We start from the raw sequence: 18,463 nt of genomic DNA on the forward strand, positions 1-18,463 counted from the left end.
GGCTCCCCGCTCAAGTCTATCACAGCTGCTCTGCATTTTCTGTTGCTCTGACATCGTGCTGAAAGCAGAGCCCACAGAGAATCAGCTAGGATCAGCAGCAGCAGCACCCCGCGTACACCTCCTTCTGTGCCAGGCACAAGCTGCCCAACAAACAAGTCCTCAGCCCCAGCGGACTACAGTGAATATGAACCTCACGGGGCCAATTAAACAACATGATGAATGCCCAGGGGGAATGGCGTCAACATCCTTATCAACGTAGATGCCCATGGAGGTGGGAGTCATGGAAGCAAAAAGGTAAAACTGAGGGCACCGCCAGAGCAGAGTGGCAGGAGGAGAGTGCAGTAGAGTCGCACAAAGAGGTGAGTGGCATCTGGGCATTGGCGGCACGCTTCACAGGGGGGGCACCAGGTGGGCAGAAGGAATAACTGAGATGGGTGGGCAACAGATGTCCGTTTTCTCAACAGTAAGGAGGAGAAGTCATCAAGTGGACCCTTGCTAGGCTGACCTGTGCCACCTCGCCGGCTGCTAACTGTTTCATTCTATTATAGAACCAGAGGAGGAGCGATGGCCTTCAACGGGACCTGGATCGAGTACAAAAATGAAAACTTTGATGAATTTCTTGCAGCTTTGGGTAAGTTGAGCCGGGCGATGTCATGCTAGAGCAGGGGTACTCAGTTATGGAGCTGGAGGTCCTCAGTGGCTGCAGGTTTTCTCTTGAACTAGCATTATAATTAAAGCCCATTTATTTGCTACTAAAGCTGTGTTTCTCAACCGTCCTCATGTCATGACCCACTTATTTCCATGGTAATATGGTTATGACCCACCAAGGGGAGAGGGGGGTCCACCTTGGTGATCTGAGCACAGACATCAGAGTTGTCTCCCTTGGTGAATCTAGCACGTATATTAGAGTGGGCTAGAGGGGTCTGCTTTGGTGAATCAAGCATGATAATCAGAGATGCCTCCTTTGGTAAACCGAGCTCATACATCAGGGCAGGCTGGATGTTGGTGAATTGAACACGAACATCAAAGTGGGCTTGAGGGGACCCCCTTGGTGACTTGGGCACAAATATCAGAGTTATCTCCCTTGGCAAAGCTAGCATGAATATCAGGATTGTCCCCCTTGGTGAACTAAGCATGAACATCAGGGTTGTTTTCCTTAGTCAACTGAGCATAAACATCAGAGTGAGCTTGAGGGGTCCTACTTGGTGACTCAAGGTCAAACATCAGAGTTGTCTGCCTTGGCAAAGCTATCATGAATATTAGGGTCCCCCCCCAACCTTGGTGAACTGACCAGAAACATCAGGGTTGCCCCCCTTGGAGAACTGAACCTCAGGGTTGTCCTCCTTGGTGAACTGAACATGAACATCAGAGTGGGATTGAGGGGCCCCCCTTGGTGAATTGGGCATAAACATCAGAGTTATTTCCTTTGTTGAACTGAGCACAAACATCAAAGTGGGCTTGAAGGGTCCCCCTTGATGGCTTGAGAACAAACATCAGAGTTGTTTCCCCTGGCAAAGCTAGCATGAATATCAGGGCTGTCCCCTTGGTGTAACTAGCATGAACATAAGGGTTGTCCTTCTTGGTGAACTGAACATCAGAGTCAGCTTGAGGGTCCCCCTTGGTGACTCGAGCACAAACACTAGGCTTACCCCCCTTGGTGAACTGAGTATGAATATCAGAGCGGGTTGGAGGGGTCCTGCTTGGTGAATTGATCACAAACATCAGAGCTGGCTTGAAGGGTTTCCCTTGGTGGCTCGATCACAACCATCAGGGTTGCGCCCCTTGGTGAGCTGAGCGTGAACATCAGAGCAGGCTGGAGGGGTCCCCGTTGGTAAATTGAGTGCAATCATTAGAGTAGCAACCCACTGTGACCCACTACCACTGTAAACTACAGCAGCCCAGTCGCTGAGAAACACTGCTAATGACTCAATATATGTATATATATATATATTTTTTTTTTCAGCTTAGTTTTAATCTTTTATTACGATTCAGAACCCCTGGTTGCCTGTTTCAGTTTTAAATGGCAGCATTGAGGTTTTAATTGTTTCCTGTCTTCTTAAGCAGCCATCAGCTAATAATGAGGTGCAAATGACAAAGAAGCCAGCAGCTCTCTAGATGACGGGTGTCCATTTAAACCTGTGTACCTGCATCATGAAGCATTGCCCTTAGTAAAATGCTTTGAAATAAATGAAAGAGAAGGACCACAAAACATGCGGATAAAGTTCTCCGAAAAATATGCAGTTTGTGTCTTGTCAGAATGAAAAGTCCAAACGAGCCATTTAATTAAATATCAAGTTTCATTATCTGCTAGGCCTGATTTCTAATTACAAAACCACTTGGGATCTCCAGAGCCGTAATCGAGTACCCCTGTGCTAGAGGGAATATCAGTGGCTCCTTAGGTCCCGGGACCACTAAGGGGCATCTTTTTTTTTGTTTCTCTCTCTCAATGCTGTAGTGCAGGGGTCCCCCAAGTTCAGTCCTGGGGTCCCACTGTGGATGAGGGATTTCATTGCAGCCACTTTCACATATAAATGGTTCAGCCTAAATAATCAAGTTGTTTAATTAGTCTTTTTCTTCTGTTATCGATACATTCCTGAATATGTTATGGTGGTTGAACAGGGAGTACTGATCGGGTCCAAAAGAATTATTGGGACCCCAGCTGGGTCACCCCATTTAATTGTCATTTAAACTGAAAACAGAAACAAAAGGACAATGGTGTCAAACAATAGAACTACAGGCTGCTGCTCAGTTGAGGGGGGTCTCACTTTGCGGGGCTCTGCCTAGCAAATCGAGACGTCTCCTTCTGGTGATGCCCGGCTTTATAGGACTCAGCTCAGAAGGGGCGGAGTCAGTTGCTGTCACTGGGTGTCTTCCTGGAGCTGTGCAGGCTGAAGCAGGTGATAATGTTAGCGACAGCGCCCCCTCTCGTCCCGGAGTGGTATTATATATCTGTGATGAGCCTGGAAGGGGAGCCTTCATCGTGCATGAGGGACATTACATACCACAAAATTCAGTAGTTGTTTGTTATACTGTATCTTTATACAGTATGTTAACTTTCTTTCTTTTCCCATATTATTTTTAATTCATCTGAGGCATTTACTTCCAATACTGACGATTAGTGATGAGCAGTACAGACACGGCTGCAAATGGCACGGAATATAAAGGGAAATATAAAATGGACTTGCCAGCTAATTAATAAGAAAAGGCTTAAATGACCAGAACATAAAAAAAGTGCAAAATCTTAAAAAGCAAGATAAAGAACAATATTTAATGTTAATAATTGAGCCTTCTGGGCTCATTGATGGTAAGCACTACCACTCTGGGACCCGAGGGGGCGCTCTAGCTAATGATTTCACACAATTTGAAAAAATAAAGGGCGATGGACATTAATTTAAATGACATTCCCTTTGTTGTCTATGCCTGTTTCGTGATCTTTGCATTTTCATGTGGATGGAGGCTTTTTTTAAATAATGTCCCAGTCATGTTAATCTGCTCAGATCCTTAAAACGTTTTGATGGTGGTCTTAGAAAAAGCAGTAAATGAACAGTTTTGGAAACATCTGCTATGGCATGGAATTAAATAATGGGATCAATTAACAGCAAAAATCAACTTCTAATTAAGAAACTGATTGGTGTGAAATTAATTGGAGTCTGAGGCCCTGGCTTAGCTGGTCATCTGTTGGCTCAGGTCACATCTCAATTCTGTAAATAAAGCAATTCAGAGGACTGAATCTTAAAAAAACAAATCATGAAAATGAAAGGGAATTAAATTAACAGCAAAAAACTGGTCACAAATTAAGAAAAGTGTTAGAATGAAAAGCACAGTAGCCCTCCAGGGGCCTCATTGATATAATCTGCCTATGTACAAAAAGTGCGTGCAACACCCTTCACAAATTTCAGGACTTCTAAAAGAAAACGTGCATATTCTTATGGCAACTCTAAGCCATTTCGGAGACACTGGGAAATGACGACACCCTTCATCAAGTTGGGAAATGCGGGCAGATCAGATAAATGACGACTCACATGCATAATAATCCCTGTCACCGAGCTGTGACTATAAAGTGCATTGACGTGACAGACATACTGAGGCTCAGATGTGATGAATATGATGCACAAACTGCATTTTAGTTCCCTATTAAGAAGTCCAGTGCTATGTATTTGTAATGAAGAACTCATTTGGTTGCTCATCAGTTTATATCGTCTACTGGACTGGCCGGCAGGTTAGGAATATCTCAACCAAGCTTCACTCCATCATGCCTACTGTGCTGGCAGCCATTGAATGACGCTACATCCAGCTTTTGCATTCTGTGGGTGTACATACATGAAACAAAACAACATAAAAAGGCAGTCTGCAGCGGTGTCCGGTTCTCCTAGCGTAATCGGACCACTAATACTGCAGTCATATTGCAATAGCGAGAATGAAGCTGCTTTTGTTAACTGAGAGCAGTGACACTTCATTAACACGCAAGTCATCTGAGACCGACAAATGGCACGGCTCGGTGGCCTTGGTCAGCCTGTGTTTCATTTATTTAGAGGCAAAGTATCCTTGACAGACATGATGGTGCTTTGTGTGGTGGGTGACATGTTGGAAAGGTAATGTATAGACTCTCAGTGTCTCATAAGGAAGGCCAGGAACAGCAATCACATCATTTCATGTGCCAGGTGATAGTGGCTACTTGCTGTAACCAGAAGAGGGTGCTCTTTCTCCCCTGTAATGTGTTTCTTGATGCAGAATTGACACAAACCAAATACCAAATACCATCCCACATGGTGGAAAATAATTACAAGAGATTGAGGAATATGGTACAAAAAGAGATATATGTATTTAACTTGCTTCAAAAGATAATATTCATTCCCAGAATATAATGCATAATCCTGTATACATACACAATTTTAGACTGGAGAGAGACATCACAGCCAAGTGGGAGAATGCTGACAATCAGCAATGTCAGCAGAGTAATGAGACGCCTCTGATGTTGTGCTGGTTCCTCGTCATTATAAACACTTACATAATTACTGTAGATACCACAGGGGCTGGATGGGCATCCCGGCCAGAAGATGGGATGGTTCCTTACCAGGAAGGGAAGCTTCTAATAGGCAAACAGGCATCCCGGCCAGGGAAGAGAAAGGGATCAGACCCTGAAGAGAGGGCCAAATAGGACGGACGGACAGCCCACCGGAATGGGAAGATGTTGCTGGGGACTGTTTACTCCCCCAGCATGTTAGATGGCAGCAGCCCTGGATAGCGGTGCTCAGTATGGAACCAGTAGGGCATGCTGGGAAGTGTAGTCCTGCAACACAGCCCTGCTGGAGCCCCAGAGTACCGCAGGGAGATGTGTCGCCTAAAACTTATAGTTAGAAGTTATAAAACTTCTGTCAGGCAGTGGCCCTGGCATCAGAAGTACTCCTGGGTCCTTAATAACACGGACCGCACTCCCTTGTCCAGGGCAGTCGGAGCTGGGAGGAAGAAAGGCAACACTCAACTGGAGGAGGGCAGTGCGGTGGTAAGAGTTGGAAGGAGAGAGATTTTGTGTATTGGAAAAAGAAACCTGTGCTTTTGTGCTACTTTGTGGTACTGTATGGGACTCTTTTTGTATTTGTGTTGGGGGTTTGTGCCATTAACGCCCTGGTTTCCATCACTTTACATATTCAAAGAATTCTTGTCAGATTTGGGCGACTACCAGAAGAGCTGGCTGGTTATTAATACCTTCACAGACTCGGTCAAGCAGACATCAGCACTTCCCAAAACAAACTGCTGGTGTCCTTCACATGTTTTGCCCCTCATCTCCCTAACCTGACTCACAACAGTCATTTGTCATTCTCTCTGGCAGTCTCTGTCTCTCTCTCTCAGCTGAATTGCATGGCTTTGGGAAGTAAATTTTACAAATTACATTTGGCGCAAATAACCTTCTTGCTACAGTCCACCCTTTGAGCATATAATCTGTGAACCTGCCTTACGCCTTTCCCGGACCCCCAGGATGCTGAGGGGAGGCCATGTAATGCCATGAATGATCTTGCACTGTCATTTGCAGAGCACAACCAGATACCCTTGAATACAAGAGGCGGGGTCTCGATGTGTCAGGTGGGACGCTGCTCTACCAGCCAATGAATGTCAGCAACATTGTGATTGCATATGCATGACGCTGATTAGCATTGAGTGTCAGCCATTTTCTGAACAAGGTCACAGGGAGGTGCTGAAGCCTATTCCAGTTAGCAGACGGCGTAAGGCAAGAACAAACCCAGGACAAGGCGCCAGTCCATCGCATGGCAAACACACACATATACCTCAACCACACACAAGGGGGCAATTTAACGTCGCCGGTCCGCCTTCCTTCTACAGCAGGGAGCCACCCTCAGATCCTGGAGGGCTGACATGGCTGCAGGTTTTCATTTGAGCTGCTTTCTTAATTGTTAACCAGTGTGAGGGACGGACAACATCTGAGGACCATCTTCCTTGCTGGAGTTGACTTGGGACCCTTACCTGGCAGTGATGACAATAATATGGAAGGACAGGTGTGAGCACCCGAAGGAAACCCACGCAGATACGGGGAGAACATGCAGATTCCATGCAGGGAGGGACACAAACCCTGTTTTCCTTACTGTGAAGTAGCAGTGGTACCACTGTGCACCGTGCCGTCCCATAACAAATGAAAATGTTGAAATGTGATCTCTGTGGGGAACATGGTGCTATAATGACATGAAGCCTCCGTGAGCTGGACAAACATCCAGCACGGATGTGAAGGGAGAAGAAAAGAAAATCAAAGTACTGAGATCCAGGCAGGGGTCTCCTGAATGAAACCTGAGAAAAGCAAGAAGAATAAGGAGAGAAACAGGGTAATGGACACTGAGATGGACCCACTGATGACTGCACATAGCCAACTGACTCCCAGGTTTACATAACACCCCTCTGGGGTATTAGCACCCCACTGCTCCAGGGAGGCCGCTATAGTGCAGAATGTGTAAGTTGCCAGGTCTAACCTGCTGTCTGTGATTTTTCACAGGTGTGGACGCCGTGAGGAGGCAACTGGCTCGGAATATATCATTGCATGTGACCATAAAGCAGGATGGTGAGCATTTTACCGTATTTGAAAAAAGCAAACTACGCTCAAAGGAGTTGACCTGGACCTCGGGCGAAGAGGTGGAGGGGGAGGATCCTGACGGGACAAAGATAAAGGTAAGGGTTCCATTCTGTGAATGTGGTGTGATAGAGCAGATGGCACAATTAAGGCCAAGTTATCTAACCATGAAGAGATGGCCCCACCAGTACAGTTGCCTCTGGCCTTTGGAATTGTGCCCCCCAAATACAGAAACCCTGCAAGTCAAGCAGTAGGAGGTGGGCAACCAAACACAAAGTAGAAAGAGAGGGAGGAGTATGAGGAGGAGTGTGCTGCTGCCTCTCAGTTATAAACTAGCGACATGATGGTGTGTCCACTTTGGCACACATGTCACAGGACAACAGGTTTAGCATCTTCAGGGGGGAGTGGGTGGAGGCTGTCTGCCCAGCAAGCCTTGCAATTTACAACCAGGTGATGTTATGCTGTGCCCCTTTGGCAAGGAAAGTTACACTCCTCTACCTAATATTCTGCTTGGCAACAATCCTCCAACTACAGTAGTCAAGTTTTGCCCCACCCACCCAGCCAGGTCAGGTTCTGCCTCACCCACCCAGCCAGGTCAACTTATGCTCCGCCCACCCAGCCATGTGAAGCTGAATTCGGCCCCCTTTAAAGTTCAGCTCTCCCTGGGCATACCAACTTAGTTTTAACTCTAACTGCTGCAGAACCCCTTCAAATCCCAAACCCCCCTAATGCCCCCTGGCCACGATCTTAAAAGTACTCCCTGCCCAACACAGAAAGAACCGAGTGGAACCAAGGGCTGCTCAGCTTGTTGTAGCTACTACGGTCTCTTTTACCAAATGAATCCAAAATTAAGTCAAAATCTGACTCCAAATAGCCAATCAGAGGTCATCTTATAATTAGGGGATTAGCATAAGGTTTACACCCCCTTGGACCAAGAGGGATTGAATTTGATGACTTGGAGACCTCAACCTACGCCTACCACCCAAACTCCCCACAAGCTGGGCAGGACTTACTTACTTAGGCCTTACTTCACCCCTCCACTGATGATCATTCGCCATCGACTCCTATGCTGTGCCCCAATCCCAACCCCAAACTCATTTACTATATGCATTAAGATCTCTGTGCCAAGTGTTTCTTGGTCCTTCTCAATTACGGTTTTTGCTTTGTGGGCTCCATGTTAATGCCTGTCTTGTGATGTTGGTGCCTGGCTTTCTTTGGGCGTGATCTTCAACCACAGCTCCGCCCTGCTGATGGTTTCTGGCCAGTGAATCCATTGGATGCAGCCTAAGTAACAATAGATGAAGATCTGGATTTTCCTCAGAGTGGCCTTTGCTGTTCTCCGTGTCTCTGCTCCACTTGACGTCTGTGTTGGTGGCTCATTCAAATTGTTTGGGGTCCCAGGTGCTCGGTGGGCAGTGCCATCGCTAAACTCACAGGTTCAACACTAGGGGCTGACCTGGCACTTTACAAGGAACTACATGGCCAGAAGATCCATACCCTAGGATGACTCAAAAGGAGCTTAAGGGTCTTGGGGGGACAGCAGAAACTTCACAGTGGGGTTGACGCATCAGCATGAAAGATTCAAAGGTTAGAAAGCAACACAAAGTTAAACAGTAGAAGACAACATAACACCCGAGTAGGAATGGTTCAGATGACAGAAGCAGAGTGTAAACACTAGAAGACAGCATGACACCCAGACAGGCGTGAATTGGGTGGTAGAGAAGACGATACTACAAGTGAACTTGAAGTAGTCCAAAAAACCTGTCAGTTGAAGCATCACAGGGTGCAATGACACTAAACAGGAATGGTTGAAGTAATTAGTAAGTAGCAGAATTTAAACACTAGTGGCAGCGTCATAAAAGGAACAGGAAGAGCTCATTCAGACCATAAAGAAGTAGAGTTGAAATATTGTATTATGCGATGACATGCCACCTGAATGAGAATGGTTCAAGTGGATAAGAAAACAGGTCAGGTCAGGTTGGGGAGCATACACTGCTACAGCTTGGGAACCCAGTTGGCAACTCCCTAGGCAGACACACGGTCCAATCCCACCCCCATTGAAATGACCATCTATCTGCCACAGCCAAGTGTTATGTGGGCATTCAACAGCTCTGGTCCTCAACAGTGAGGGTCCTGCAAGTCAGATCACCCTCTGGGAATCGCGTCACATGGCCGTAGTGCTGTAACTGAAGCTCCCTCACAAATCAGGTAATGTGCCTCATTCGGGACTCCATGAGCAACACAAAGTCAAACCAACGGTACCCAAGGACTCTCTGAAGAGACACAGAACTGAAGGAGTCCAGTCTTCGTCTCAGATCACTGGATAGCGTCCACGTCTCACAACCATATAGCAAGACAGGAAGCACCAGGACCCTAAACACTTGGACCTTCGTCCTTTTGCGCCACACACCTCTTTCCAGTGACCTCATGACCCCCCATGCTCTCCCAATCCGTCAATTGACATTATAGGAAGAGTCACCAGAGACATGAATGTCACTACTGAGGTAAGTAAACTTCTCGACGAGGTCGACACTCTCTCCACAGACAGACATACTACTGATGGCTGTGCCCACGAGGTCATTAAAGGCCTGGCTCTTTGGTTTTTATCAGGACACTCGCAGGTCCAGACACTCAGAGTCCTCACTCAGTCTCTCGAGAGCCCTGATCAGAGTCTCCATTGACTCTGTGAAGAACACAGCATCGTCAGCAAAGTCAACATCAGTGAATCTTTCTTCACCAACAGATGCCCCACAGCTGCTGGACCCCATGACCCTCCCCAACACCCAGTCCATACAAGCTCTGAACAGAGTAGGAGCAGAACACACCCCTGATGAACCACAGAATCAACTGGGAAAAACACAGAGGTTCTGCCTCCATTCTGCACAGCACTCACAGTACCAGTGTACAGGCCGGCCATGATATCCAGCAACCTTGAGGGGATCCCGCAAACCCTCAGGATGTCCCACAGTGCAGCTCGATCAACTGAGTCAAATGCTTTATGAAAATCGACAAAGACTGCAAAGAAACTTTGCTAATACTTACAGCTGGTGAACCCCACGTGGTGGTGATGAGAAAACAGCAGAATTTAAACAGTAGTGGGGGATAACAAGACACCCACTGTAGGTTGGAGTGGTTCAAGTAATTTAGAAATCATCACAATGTAAATAAGCACTTGGTGATGACATAAGAGCCAAACAGAAAATTATTTAAGTAGTTCAGAAGGTTTGGTGTATTTAAACATCAGGGAGTGACAGGACATGAAGTCATTAAATGCTCAGGAGGCTCTACGGCCAGCTGAAGTACAAGAGCAGAGGGTGACATGCCACCTGAAAAGGTCAATGTGTTCACACAGCAGATTTAGGCAGGCAGGGGCTCTCAAATTAAGAATTTGCTGGCCCTGTTCTTCCATCCAAACATCAATTTTCTGAATCCTTTGGGCCCAATGGCTTTCATGACAGCACTGAGTACAAGTCCATGGCAGGGCACACTCAATCATATGGTGCCAGTCTTGTGTAGCTAGCTAGTTAACATAACAACTGTGTGGGCTAGAAAATCCAAAATGAACACAAGCAGAGCATATGGAGCCCCCACAGACAGTGACAGGGCCCGTCTCCTAAAGCTGGGCAGCAGGAACACTAAATGCCATCCACCAATTCCTTTACTTTTATCCTCAAAACTTTCAACTTCACTATGAAGCTGCAATCTTTCTCTCACTTGCCATAACAGTGGTCCAAGAGGAGCAATATGATGTAAATAACCTTACATCATGCTTTTCATGAGGTAGAAACTGACTTACATTTAGGACACATTAGATGAGCCCAATGGGTGAGAGGTTGGTGACATGTGATCCATAACAACTGAAGGACACCACAGTGAGCCTTAGTAAGACCCTGTCAAAGCCCCTAGTACTAAACAGCTGTCTGCTCCCTGGTGTACATTTTAAGAAGTGTGGCCCCCTAGTGGAGAAACAAGTGGCCTGTTAGGCCAAGCTACTCAGTTCAGTCAGAGGGAATCACCCAATTACTCCATCCGCCAATGTTCCCACTGTAATAATATGGAATTATGATGCTGTGTTTGCCTCAGTTGTTATGGTGTGGCATTTTCATTTGACTGATTACATGGCGGCACCTTAGGGAGGTTTTTTTGCAAAAATGAAGATGCAATCTCTCTTTTGCAATTTCATTTTGAAAGTCTGCACACAAAAATGCTACAAAAATTAAAATGAAAACGAAATTACCTGGGCGGCACGGTGGCGCAGTGGGTAGCGCTGCTGCCTCGCAGTTGGAAGATCTGGGGACCCGGGTTCACTTCCTGGGTCCTCCCTGCGTGGAGTTTGCATGTTCTCCCCGTGTCTGCGTGGGTTTCCTCCAGGCACTCCAGTTTCCTCCCACAGTCCAAAGACATGCAGGTTAGGTGGATTGGCGATTGTAAATTGGCCATAGTGTGTGCTGGGTGTGTTTGTGTGTGTCCTGCGGTGGGTTGGCACCCTGCCTGGGATTGGTTCCTGCCTTGTGCCCTGTGTTGGCTGGGATTGGCTCCAGCTGACCCCCATGACCCTGTGTTCGGATTCAGCAGGTTGGAAAATTGATGGATGGATGGAAATTACCCCATTTGCATTTTCATTTTCGGCCTGAACTGCAATGAAGCTGTAAAAATGAAAACTAAAACGCAAAAAAAAAGCACTGGCGCCACCTGCTGTTCATTGAATTTTCATGTTCCGCTTTGCATTTTCATACTTAAAGTTCTCAACATGCAAATAGCGTGGGCGGGGCTTTGCACCTCGATTTCCCACAATTCTGTGTCCGTCGTAGCTGTAGAGCCACTTCGATCGTTAGAATATCTCTTACTTCGACTGTGTTTAATTAATATGATTTTGATCTTTTCACCCCCGTACTGCGAGCTTCACGGCAAAACTGTCTCACAGAATCCGAAGATCACGCATAATTGTAGTTCTGAAGAAATCAACGTGCTATTTAAGTACAATATTTAACAAGGCAGAAATTAGCCTTTATTACATCATAGTTTACATTTATTTACACTGCCATGGAAACGGGACGCTTAGTGTTTTCGTAGTATTATATTGTACCTTCGGCGCCGAGCACCGTAATGGCGCTTCTGCGGAGGTGCTAGAGTAACCTGGAGTGCCGTCTGCAGCAGCAGTACAGGGATGGAGACAGCTGAGAGACTGACACCTGGGCAACTCCACCGCTCCACTTCTCCATCTGCTAAGATTCATTTTTCCAGTTGCGCAGACATCGGCCGAGCTTCAGGCTCAAGAAGCTGGAGAAAAATGTGGCCGATCGAGTTGCCACTGACCCCAAGTAAGCCGTGAGAAGCAGGGCCGGTGGTAAAAATGCGCAAGCAAAGGACAAGGCAGATCATAGAGGCGTTGTGAAGCGGTGGTGAAGGAAGAGCCTCAAAGCTGAGATCCAGACCTAGAACGCGGTTTGCAGCACCAGTTAAGTAAACGATGACAGAAAAGAAACCGATACATCTGCATCACCGTACCAGGAGGTTCGTCTGCTTGCCTACAGCTGACCTGCGTTGAGCACACCTGCTGCACCGAACAACAGCACAGCAATTAACATCCCGGTTGTGCCACCTGCCAGTGCAGCACGCAACGTCCCAGCTGCGCCATCTGACAACACAGCACTCCCAAGCCCTGCTGATGTTCCCTCAACACCGGCTGCATGTCCAAAGCGGGAGAGAAGACCACCCAACCGTTTCGACGAGTTTGTACACTGTTGTAAGGAGTTGTAAGTGGCCGTTGGGGACAGTGACTTTGAAGGGAGGGCTATGCAACGGCACAGGACAAGTTACATCTAGGGACAACTAGGGACGAGTCACCAAATACTGAGCTGGAATTGGCATCATCAATAGCAGGAGCTACACATACACTACACAGTCGCACGGGCTTTTCAAACTGGTGCAGCAAAAGGCAAGCAGTCTCTTTAAGGATAGCAAGCCACCTCAAAAAGACATACAATGAGCACGGAATCCAGCCATTGCAGTACTCTGTGCTGACTCTACACTATAATACTACATATAATAATACGTCCCGTTTATACTTCAGTGTAAATAAATGTAAATTATGACATAATAAAGGCTAATTTCTGTCATGCAAAATAAATAAATTCTGAAATGTAATTAAATAGTACATTAATTATTTCAGAACTACAATCATATGTGGTCTTCGGATTTTGTGAGAGGATTTCGCTGTGAATCTTGCAGTACGGGGGTGAAAAGATCAAAATCACGTGAACTAAACAGACGAAGTGAGAAACATTCTAACGAGTAAAGGGGCACAGCTACGAAGAACCAGGAATTGTGGGAAATCGAGGCGCAAAGCCCCGCCCACTGATCCGCGCTATTTGTATGTCGAGAACTTGAAAATGAAAATGCAAAACAGAGATTGCATTTTCATTTTATAATTTTAATTTTCTTCTTTGCAGAAATACCTCCCATAGCACCTTAAAGGAGCTTCTGTTTGATTTGTTCTGCAGTGCACTAGATGTAGGTGTAAACGTTTGGTCAATTTGGTCAATTCAATTTTGGCCAAATAAAAATAATAGTGTATTTATGTTATATATTGCTTTTCATATCTGTCTGTCTGTCTTATATAGTAATTTTTATATCTATTTATCCATTTTATATGGCACATTTCAAACCCATCTATAATTTTATGTAGTACCTTTTATAACTGTCTGTCTTTTTATATGGTGACTTTCATGTCTATCTGTCTCTCTTTTATAGTGCTTTTCATATCTGTCATAACTAGTGTCACATAGTATCTGTCTTTTATAGTTTCTTTCACCTATCTTTTTTATATAGCGCTTTTCACATCTATCTATCTATCTATCTATCTATCTATCTATCTATCTATCTATCTATCTATCTATCTATCTATCTATCTATCTATCTATCTATCTATCTATCTATTGTGGAGGATGGCTGAGGTCCATGACCGGCCAGGACGCCGCTTCGTTATATGCTCAGGGGGAGCAGCCATGGACTGTGCAATACCTCCCCCTGGATACTAGATGGTCGCCCCCCAGGGTTGGAGCGGTGCCTCGGTTTCTAGCAGGGCTCCATGGGAATTGGAGTTGGGTGCAGCCCTGTTGCAATGGGTACTAGAATGGAAACAAGCTATGCCAACATCATCGTCGGCTGGGTGGACGAGCATTTCTTTTCTTTCTGTATAGATTTTGTACAAAAGCCTTCTTTACCTGTACAAAAGATATATCAGCCATTGTGTTAGTGCTGCCTCCTTCTTCAGAAGCAATTAATTAATGATTTTATTAGTTTCCATCCATCTCTTAGGTTTTCGGTGGATTTCATTATCTGGGCTGCCATCTCAGCCTAACTAGCATTAAAGTGCTGGAACCACACTGTTGGCATTGGGGGATCGGGTGATGATGCCCTGAGGCCCACGTGTATGGTGAGGGGCTGGGGTCCGAAAGCGAGAGAGCAGCACTCACCTTCTCCCTTCTCTCATTCAGGGCACCTTCACTCTTGAAGCCCCGAATAAGTATGTTGGCCATTTCCAGAGGATGTCTGATGGCAAGCAGATCAAGATCTCCCGGGAGGTGGACGGTGATGAGATGCTGCAGGTGGGTATTGTGGTACCTCCAGCTCATTTATTTTTTTTTTGATATCTAAATTTCAAAAGGAGCAGGATGGGCTAGTGGAGCTGATGAGTGGCTACCCTGACACCCAAACCACTCTGTAAATGAGTCATGTCCTACCCGTGCCACACCATTTTGGAATTTTCCAGAATGCCTACACCCCTCCATTAAGCATGACAACAGCATAATCTTAATACTCCTGGCAGTGGCCATCAGTCTCAAAACAAGGATATGAATCAACGCCCAAGGCAAGTAGCTGAAGGGGGTCAGTCAGCTTTGACAATCATTAGGAGGGAAACCAAGACAAAGAAAATGGAGTCCCACCTGCCACCTGGCCAGGGCAGATTTAGCAGAGCAGGAATTTCATGTACTGACCTGTGGCAAACATGGCATCTTATGATAGTGCCACTTTTAAAGCCACAGAGTTCTTCAATATGTCCTGCCAATGAGCAGTAGGGGGCTTAGCAGCACCCCAAACACAACTACACATCCCAGTCCTGGATTCAAACAGAAGATAATTTTTTAATTTTGCTGTACCTCCAAATCTTTTCCATAATAGTATAATGCACAGTCTTCTTCTATTAATACCAATCTTGTCTCCGTCCACACCTCCCACGTAGACTCATTCCACCCTCCTCACAGACCATGCAATTAGTCTCCCCCTGTCCTTCCGTTAAAGTTGCCTCCCGGCCGGGTAAGCAACCTTAGGCCATCCAGGCTGGAACGCTAGTCCATGCTTGGTGGCCATGACACTGTCAAAGGAGACCACACAGCTGATTTTAGAAACTGGTAAACAATGAAACAACTGAACTCAACAGGGACGTGCGGTCAGGGGAGGCAGGTGAAGTAGAGCCTCACCTGTCATCATGAAAAGTAAAAAAAATAATTATGATAACATGAAATAAATTTGTCCACGGGTCTGTGCTATAAATTTGTTTTCTGTATGATTCCAATAATTTTGATCATTTTTATAATCAAAATCGCTGAATTGGCGCATTTCCTGTTTAAATACAGGGGAGAAACACAAGGTGTGGCAGCGACGAGCCTCACCTCCCCTTGGACTGCGCGTTCCCTTACACACTGGGTTGATGTGTGTGATTGGCGGGTGCCTGTTTCTGTCTCTCTGTGTGTCGCCAATATAAGGTTTGCAGACATGTTTATTATACACCCTGACTTTCCACAGTCTGACTAATACCTTTAATGAATGTGTGTGACATTTTTAGTCTTGCTGATCGGACACAAAACCACAGTGAGAAGGCCCAAGGTGAGGCAGACAGCACCGTGCCGCCCCGAAGGGAGCGCATGTGAGCCCAGCAGGTGCTCATTGCTGCTGTTCTTCTACGCAGAGGCGCCAAGAAGTTAGCGAGATCAGAAAGGCAAGTGCACTGCAGCTGTCCCCCAAAATGGAAGATTAAGATTTTTAAAACTAAAGGAAAATAAGGAGGACTTTTACAAGAAAGTGACAGAGATTTTTGTGGAGAAGGATAGGCGCATGGACTTCATTTACAAATAAAGGCAAGACCATAAACGGTTTTCAATTTTATAAAAAGTGGGATCAGACTAAGAAAAAAACAATCCAATATTTAAAAAGTAAATTTTGACCTTATATAAAATATTCCTTTGCTTTTCTTGTTTTCTTGTTTTTGTTGAACAGTCTGTATTAAAATTGATTAAAGCATCAGAATTAAAAGCTTTTAAAAACAACTAAATATTTCAATCAAGGTCAAAATTCAAATCTGTTTTTTATAGACCTCTCTATACTTTCATTTGTATTGAATGTTATGAATTGTGAAATTGCAGCGGCAAATTTAGAACACATGGAGGGTGTCGAGCAAATGCGCTCTCTCCGCTCTTCTTGCCTCTATAAATGTAATGTTCTTTCTTAGCCAAATATGTGCCTTACCGATGTGTGTGTGTAAAGAATGCTGATGAGATATGAAACATAACCAGGAGTCAATGTGCAGGCTGCCAGCTGAACAGTCAATTACTTAAGAGTCCGTGCCTCACCAGCCATGAACCTCACCGCACGTCACTAGAACTCAATCACCTGGAGGGACGTCCACAAACATTTTGACCATAAAGTGTTTGCATGGTAATAATCAGAGATTTTGAGAGCCATATCTTCTAGAGCATTATAGCGTTACATAAATCCAGAAAAGAAAAACTATTCATTTTACAAAGCTGGCCAGTCCTATCCACTTAATTCCTCCAAAATAACATCAAGTCGAGTTCTGAAGGTCCCTAAAGTGCTCCTGTCTGCCACACTAAATTAGTAGTCACTTCTTCCATATCTTCTCCTGTGTTTGCCCAGCAGCAGCATGTCTGAATGAGTGTGAGTACAATGGTTCATTAATATGTGAGCTATCTGGTAATAAAATACATTTCAGTCTGAAAAGTTCATCCAATTGTGCCATACCGGTATCTACCCCAATGATACAAATTTGAATTATGCCGTATTATGGATTTTTGACCATACCACCGACTCCTTTGTCCAAATCCACATATGTCCAACTTAACCACCACCTGTAATGGTTAACACCAACATATGGACAGGTGCCACCTTCAGACACAATGTGGCGCTATAAATTGCACAGCACAGCCACCCTTTTATTTACCTGGTTTTGTGGTTTCTTTCCATTCTTGTTTAACGTTTCTCCCCACTTTATGTGTCTTATGTGTCATTTCACTTACATTAACTTTCTAGTCAATACAACTCACCATTAGGAGGGTTTAATAGCGGCACACATCTGTCACCATACGCTTTTGTCGGTGCTGCCTGCTTGGATGGAGGGTCGGACGCTCACTTAAGGCGTGACGTGGGAGTCCCTCCAGTGTTAAAATGATGTCACCAAGATGCACGTCTGGGTCAGGTGAAGGCCGAAGAAAGCACAGAGGGGGAATCCCAGAGAGCTCCCACAGATTGCCCCTATTATTCTTCTTTCCAACAGCACCGTCTGCCAGAGCTATAACTCCTAGGCAGCCACGTGCCAGTCAAACACCTGGCAGATTCAGCCCACTGTTGTCATCTGTTTATCTGGAGGACCACTGTTTGCTCTTACTAAATCTCACAGGCTTTATTTAGATAGACATCTTGTCTAGGGAGGGTTCTAAATTCTTTCCTAGATGGGTTTTCAAAATTTCGTTTACAACACTTGCCAAATGGGACATCCAGGCCAGCCTTGGAGAGACGTGAGTCCTGACAAGGAGTGGGAATGGCAAAGCAAGAGTGAGTGGCCATCCAAACACTCCCTGCTTCTCCGGGTGTTAAAAGTTGGAGTGAGGTGGGCTCACATTTCAACTCTCATTTTGTCTTCTATGCAGTTAACCAGTATAAACGATGTGGAAGTGCGGAGATATTTCAAAAGGAAAGCAGAATGATGACAGTGAGGTCGTGTGGCTTGCAGACAAAATGGCAGACCCCTGGCAACCAGAGGATGATGAGCACAGACCGAAAGTCAAGAAGTTCAATTTGAATCAAAATCTGTTCACTAAATAATAAAAATAAATCACTTTGAGCCTGGAGTCTTCTTCTCTTCTCTTGAGATGTCAAATCCACCCTCCCACTCCACTTCAATAGAATCTGAGAAGGCTGTTGGGTGACTGCGTGATGGACAGAGAGGAGCTGGAGGGTATCTAGGGAGGATCTCGTCATCACGCAGTGGAGGGTAGAATCACTGCTAACACACATTTCTCCTCAATACTTATTGTTACAGGAATAGCTCTGTTAAAAAAGTAGATGAGTTCCAGGACTCGTTCGTTATAA

At 45.5% G+C, this 18,463-nt stretch overlaps 1 protein-coding gene across 1 annotated transcript; it reads left to right on the forward strand.

The window, feature by feature from the left end:
• The first annotated feature begins 288 nt into the window (after positions 1–288).
• On the forward strand, positions 289–18,197 carry LOC114645233 (fatty acid-binding protein, intestinal-like). Its single transcript, XM_051923521.1, has 5 exons — positions 289–359; positions 549–631; positions 7,001–7,173; positions 14,575–14,685; positions 18,022–18,197. The coding sequence occupies exons 2-5, from the start codon at positions 565–567 to the stop codon at positions 18,076–18,078; spliced, it is 408 nt and encodes a 135-aa protein (XP_051779481.1). The 5' UTR covers positions 289–359; positions 549–564; the 3' UTR covers positions 18,079–18,197.
• The last annotated feature ends 266 nt before the right edge of the window (positions 18,198–18,463 follow it).

This window comes from Erpetoichthys calabaricus, chromosome 2 (genome assembly GCF_900747795.2).
Source record: "Erpetoichthys calabaricus chromosome 2, fErpCal1.3, whole genome shotgun sequence".
Classification (NCBI taxonomy): Eukaryota; Metazoa; Chordata; class Cladistia; order Polypteriformes; family Polypteridae; genus Erpetoichthys; species Erpetoichthys calabaricus.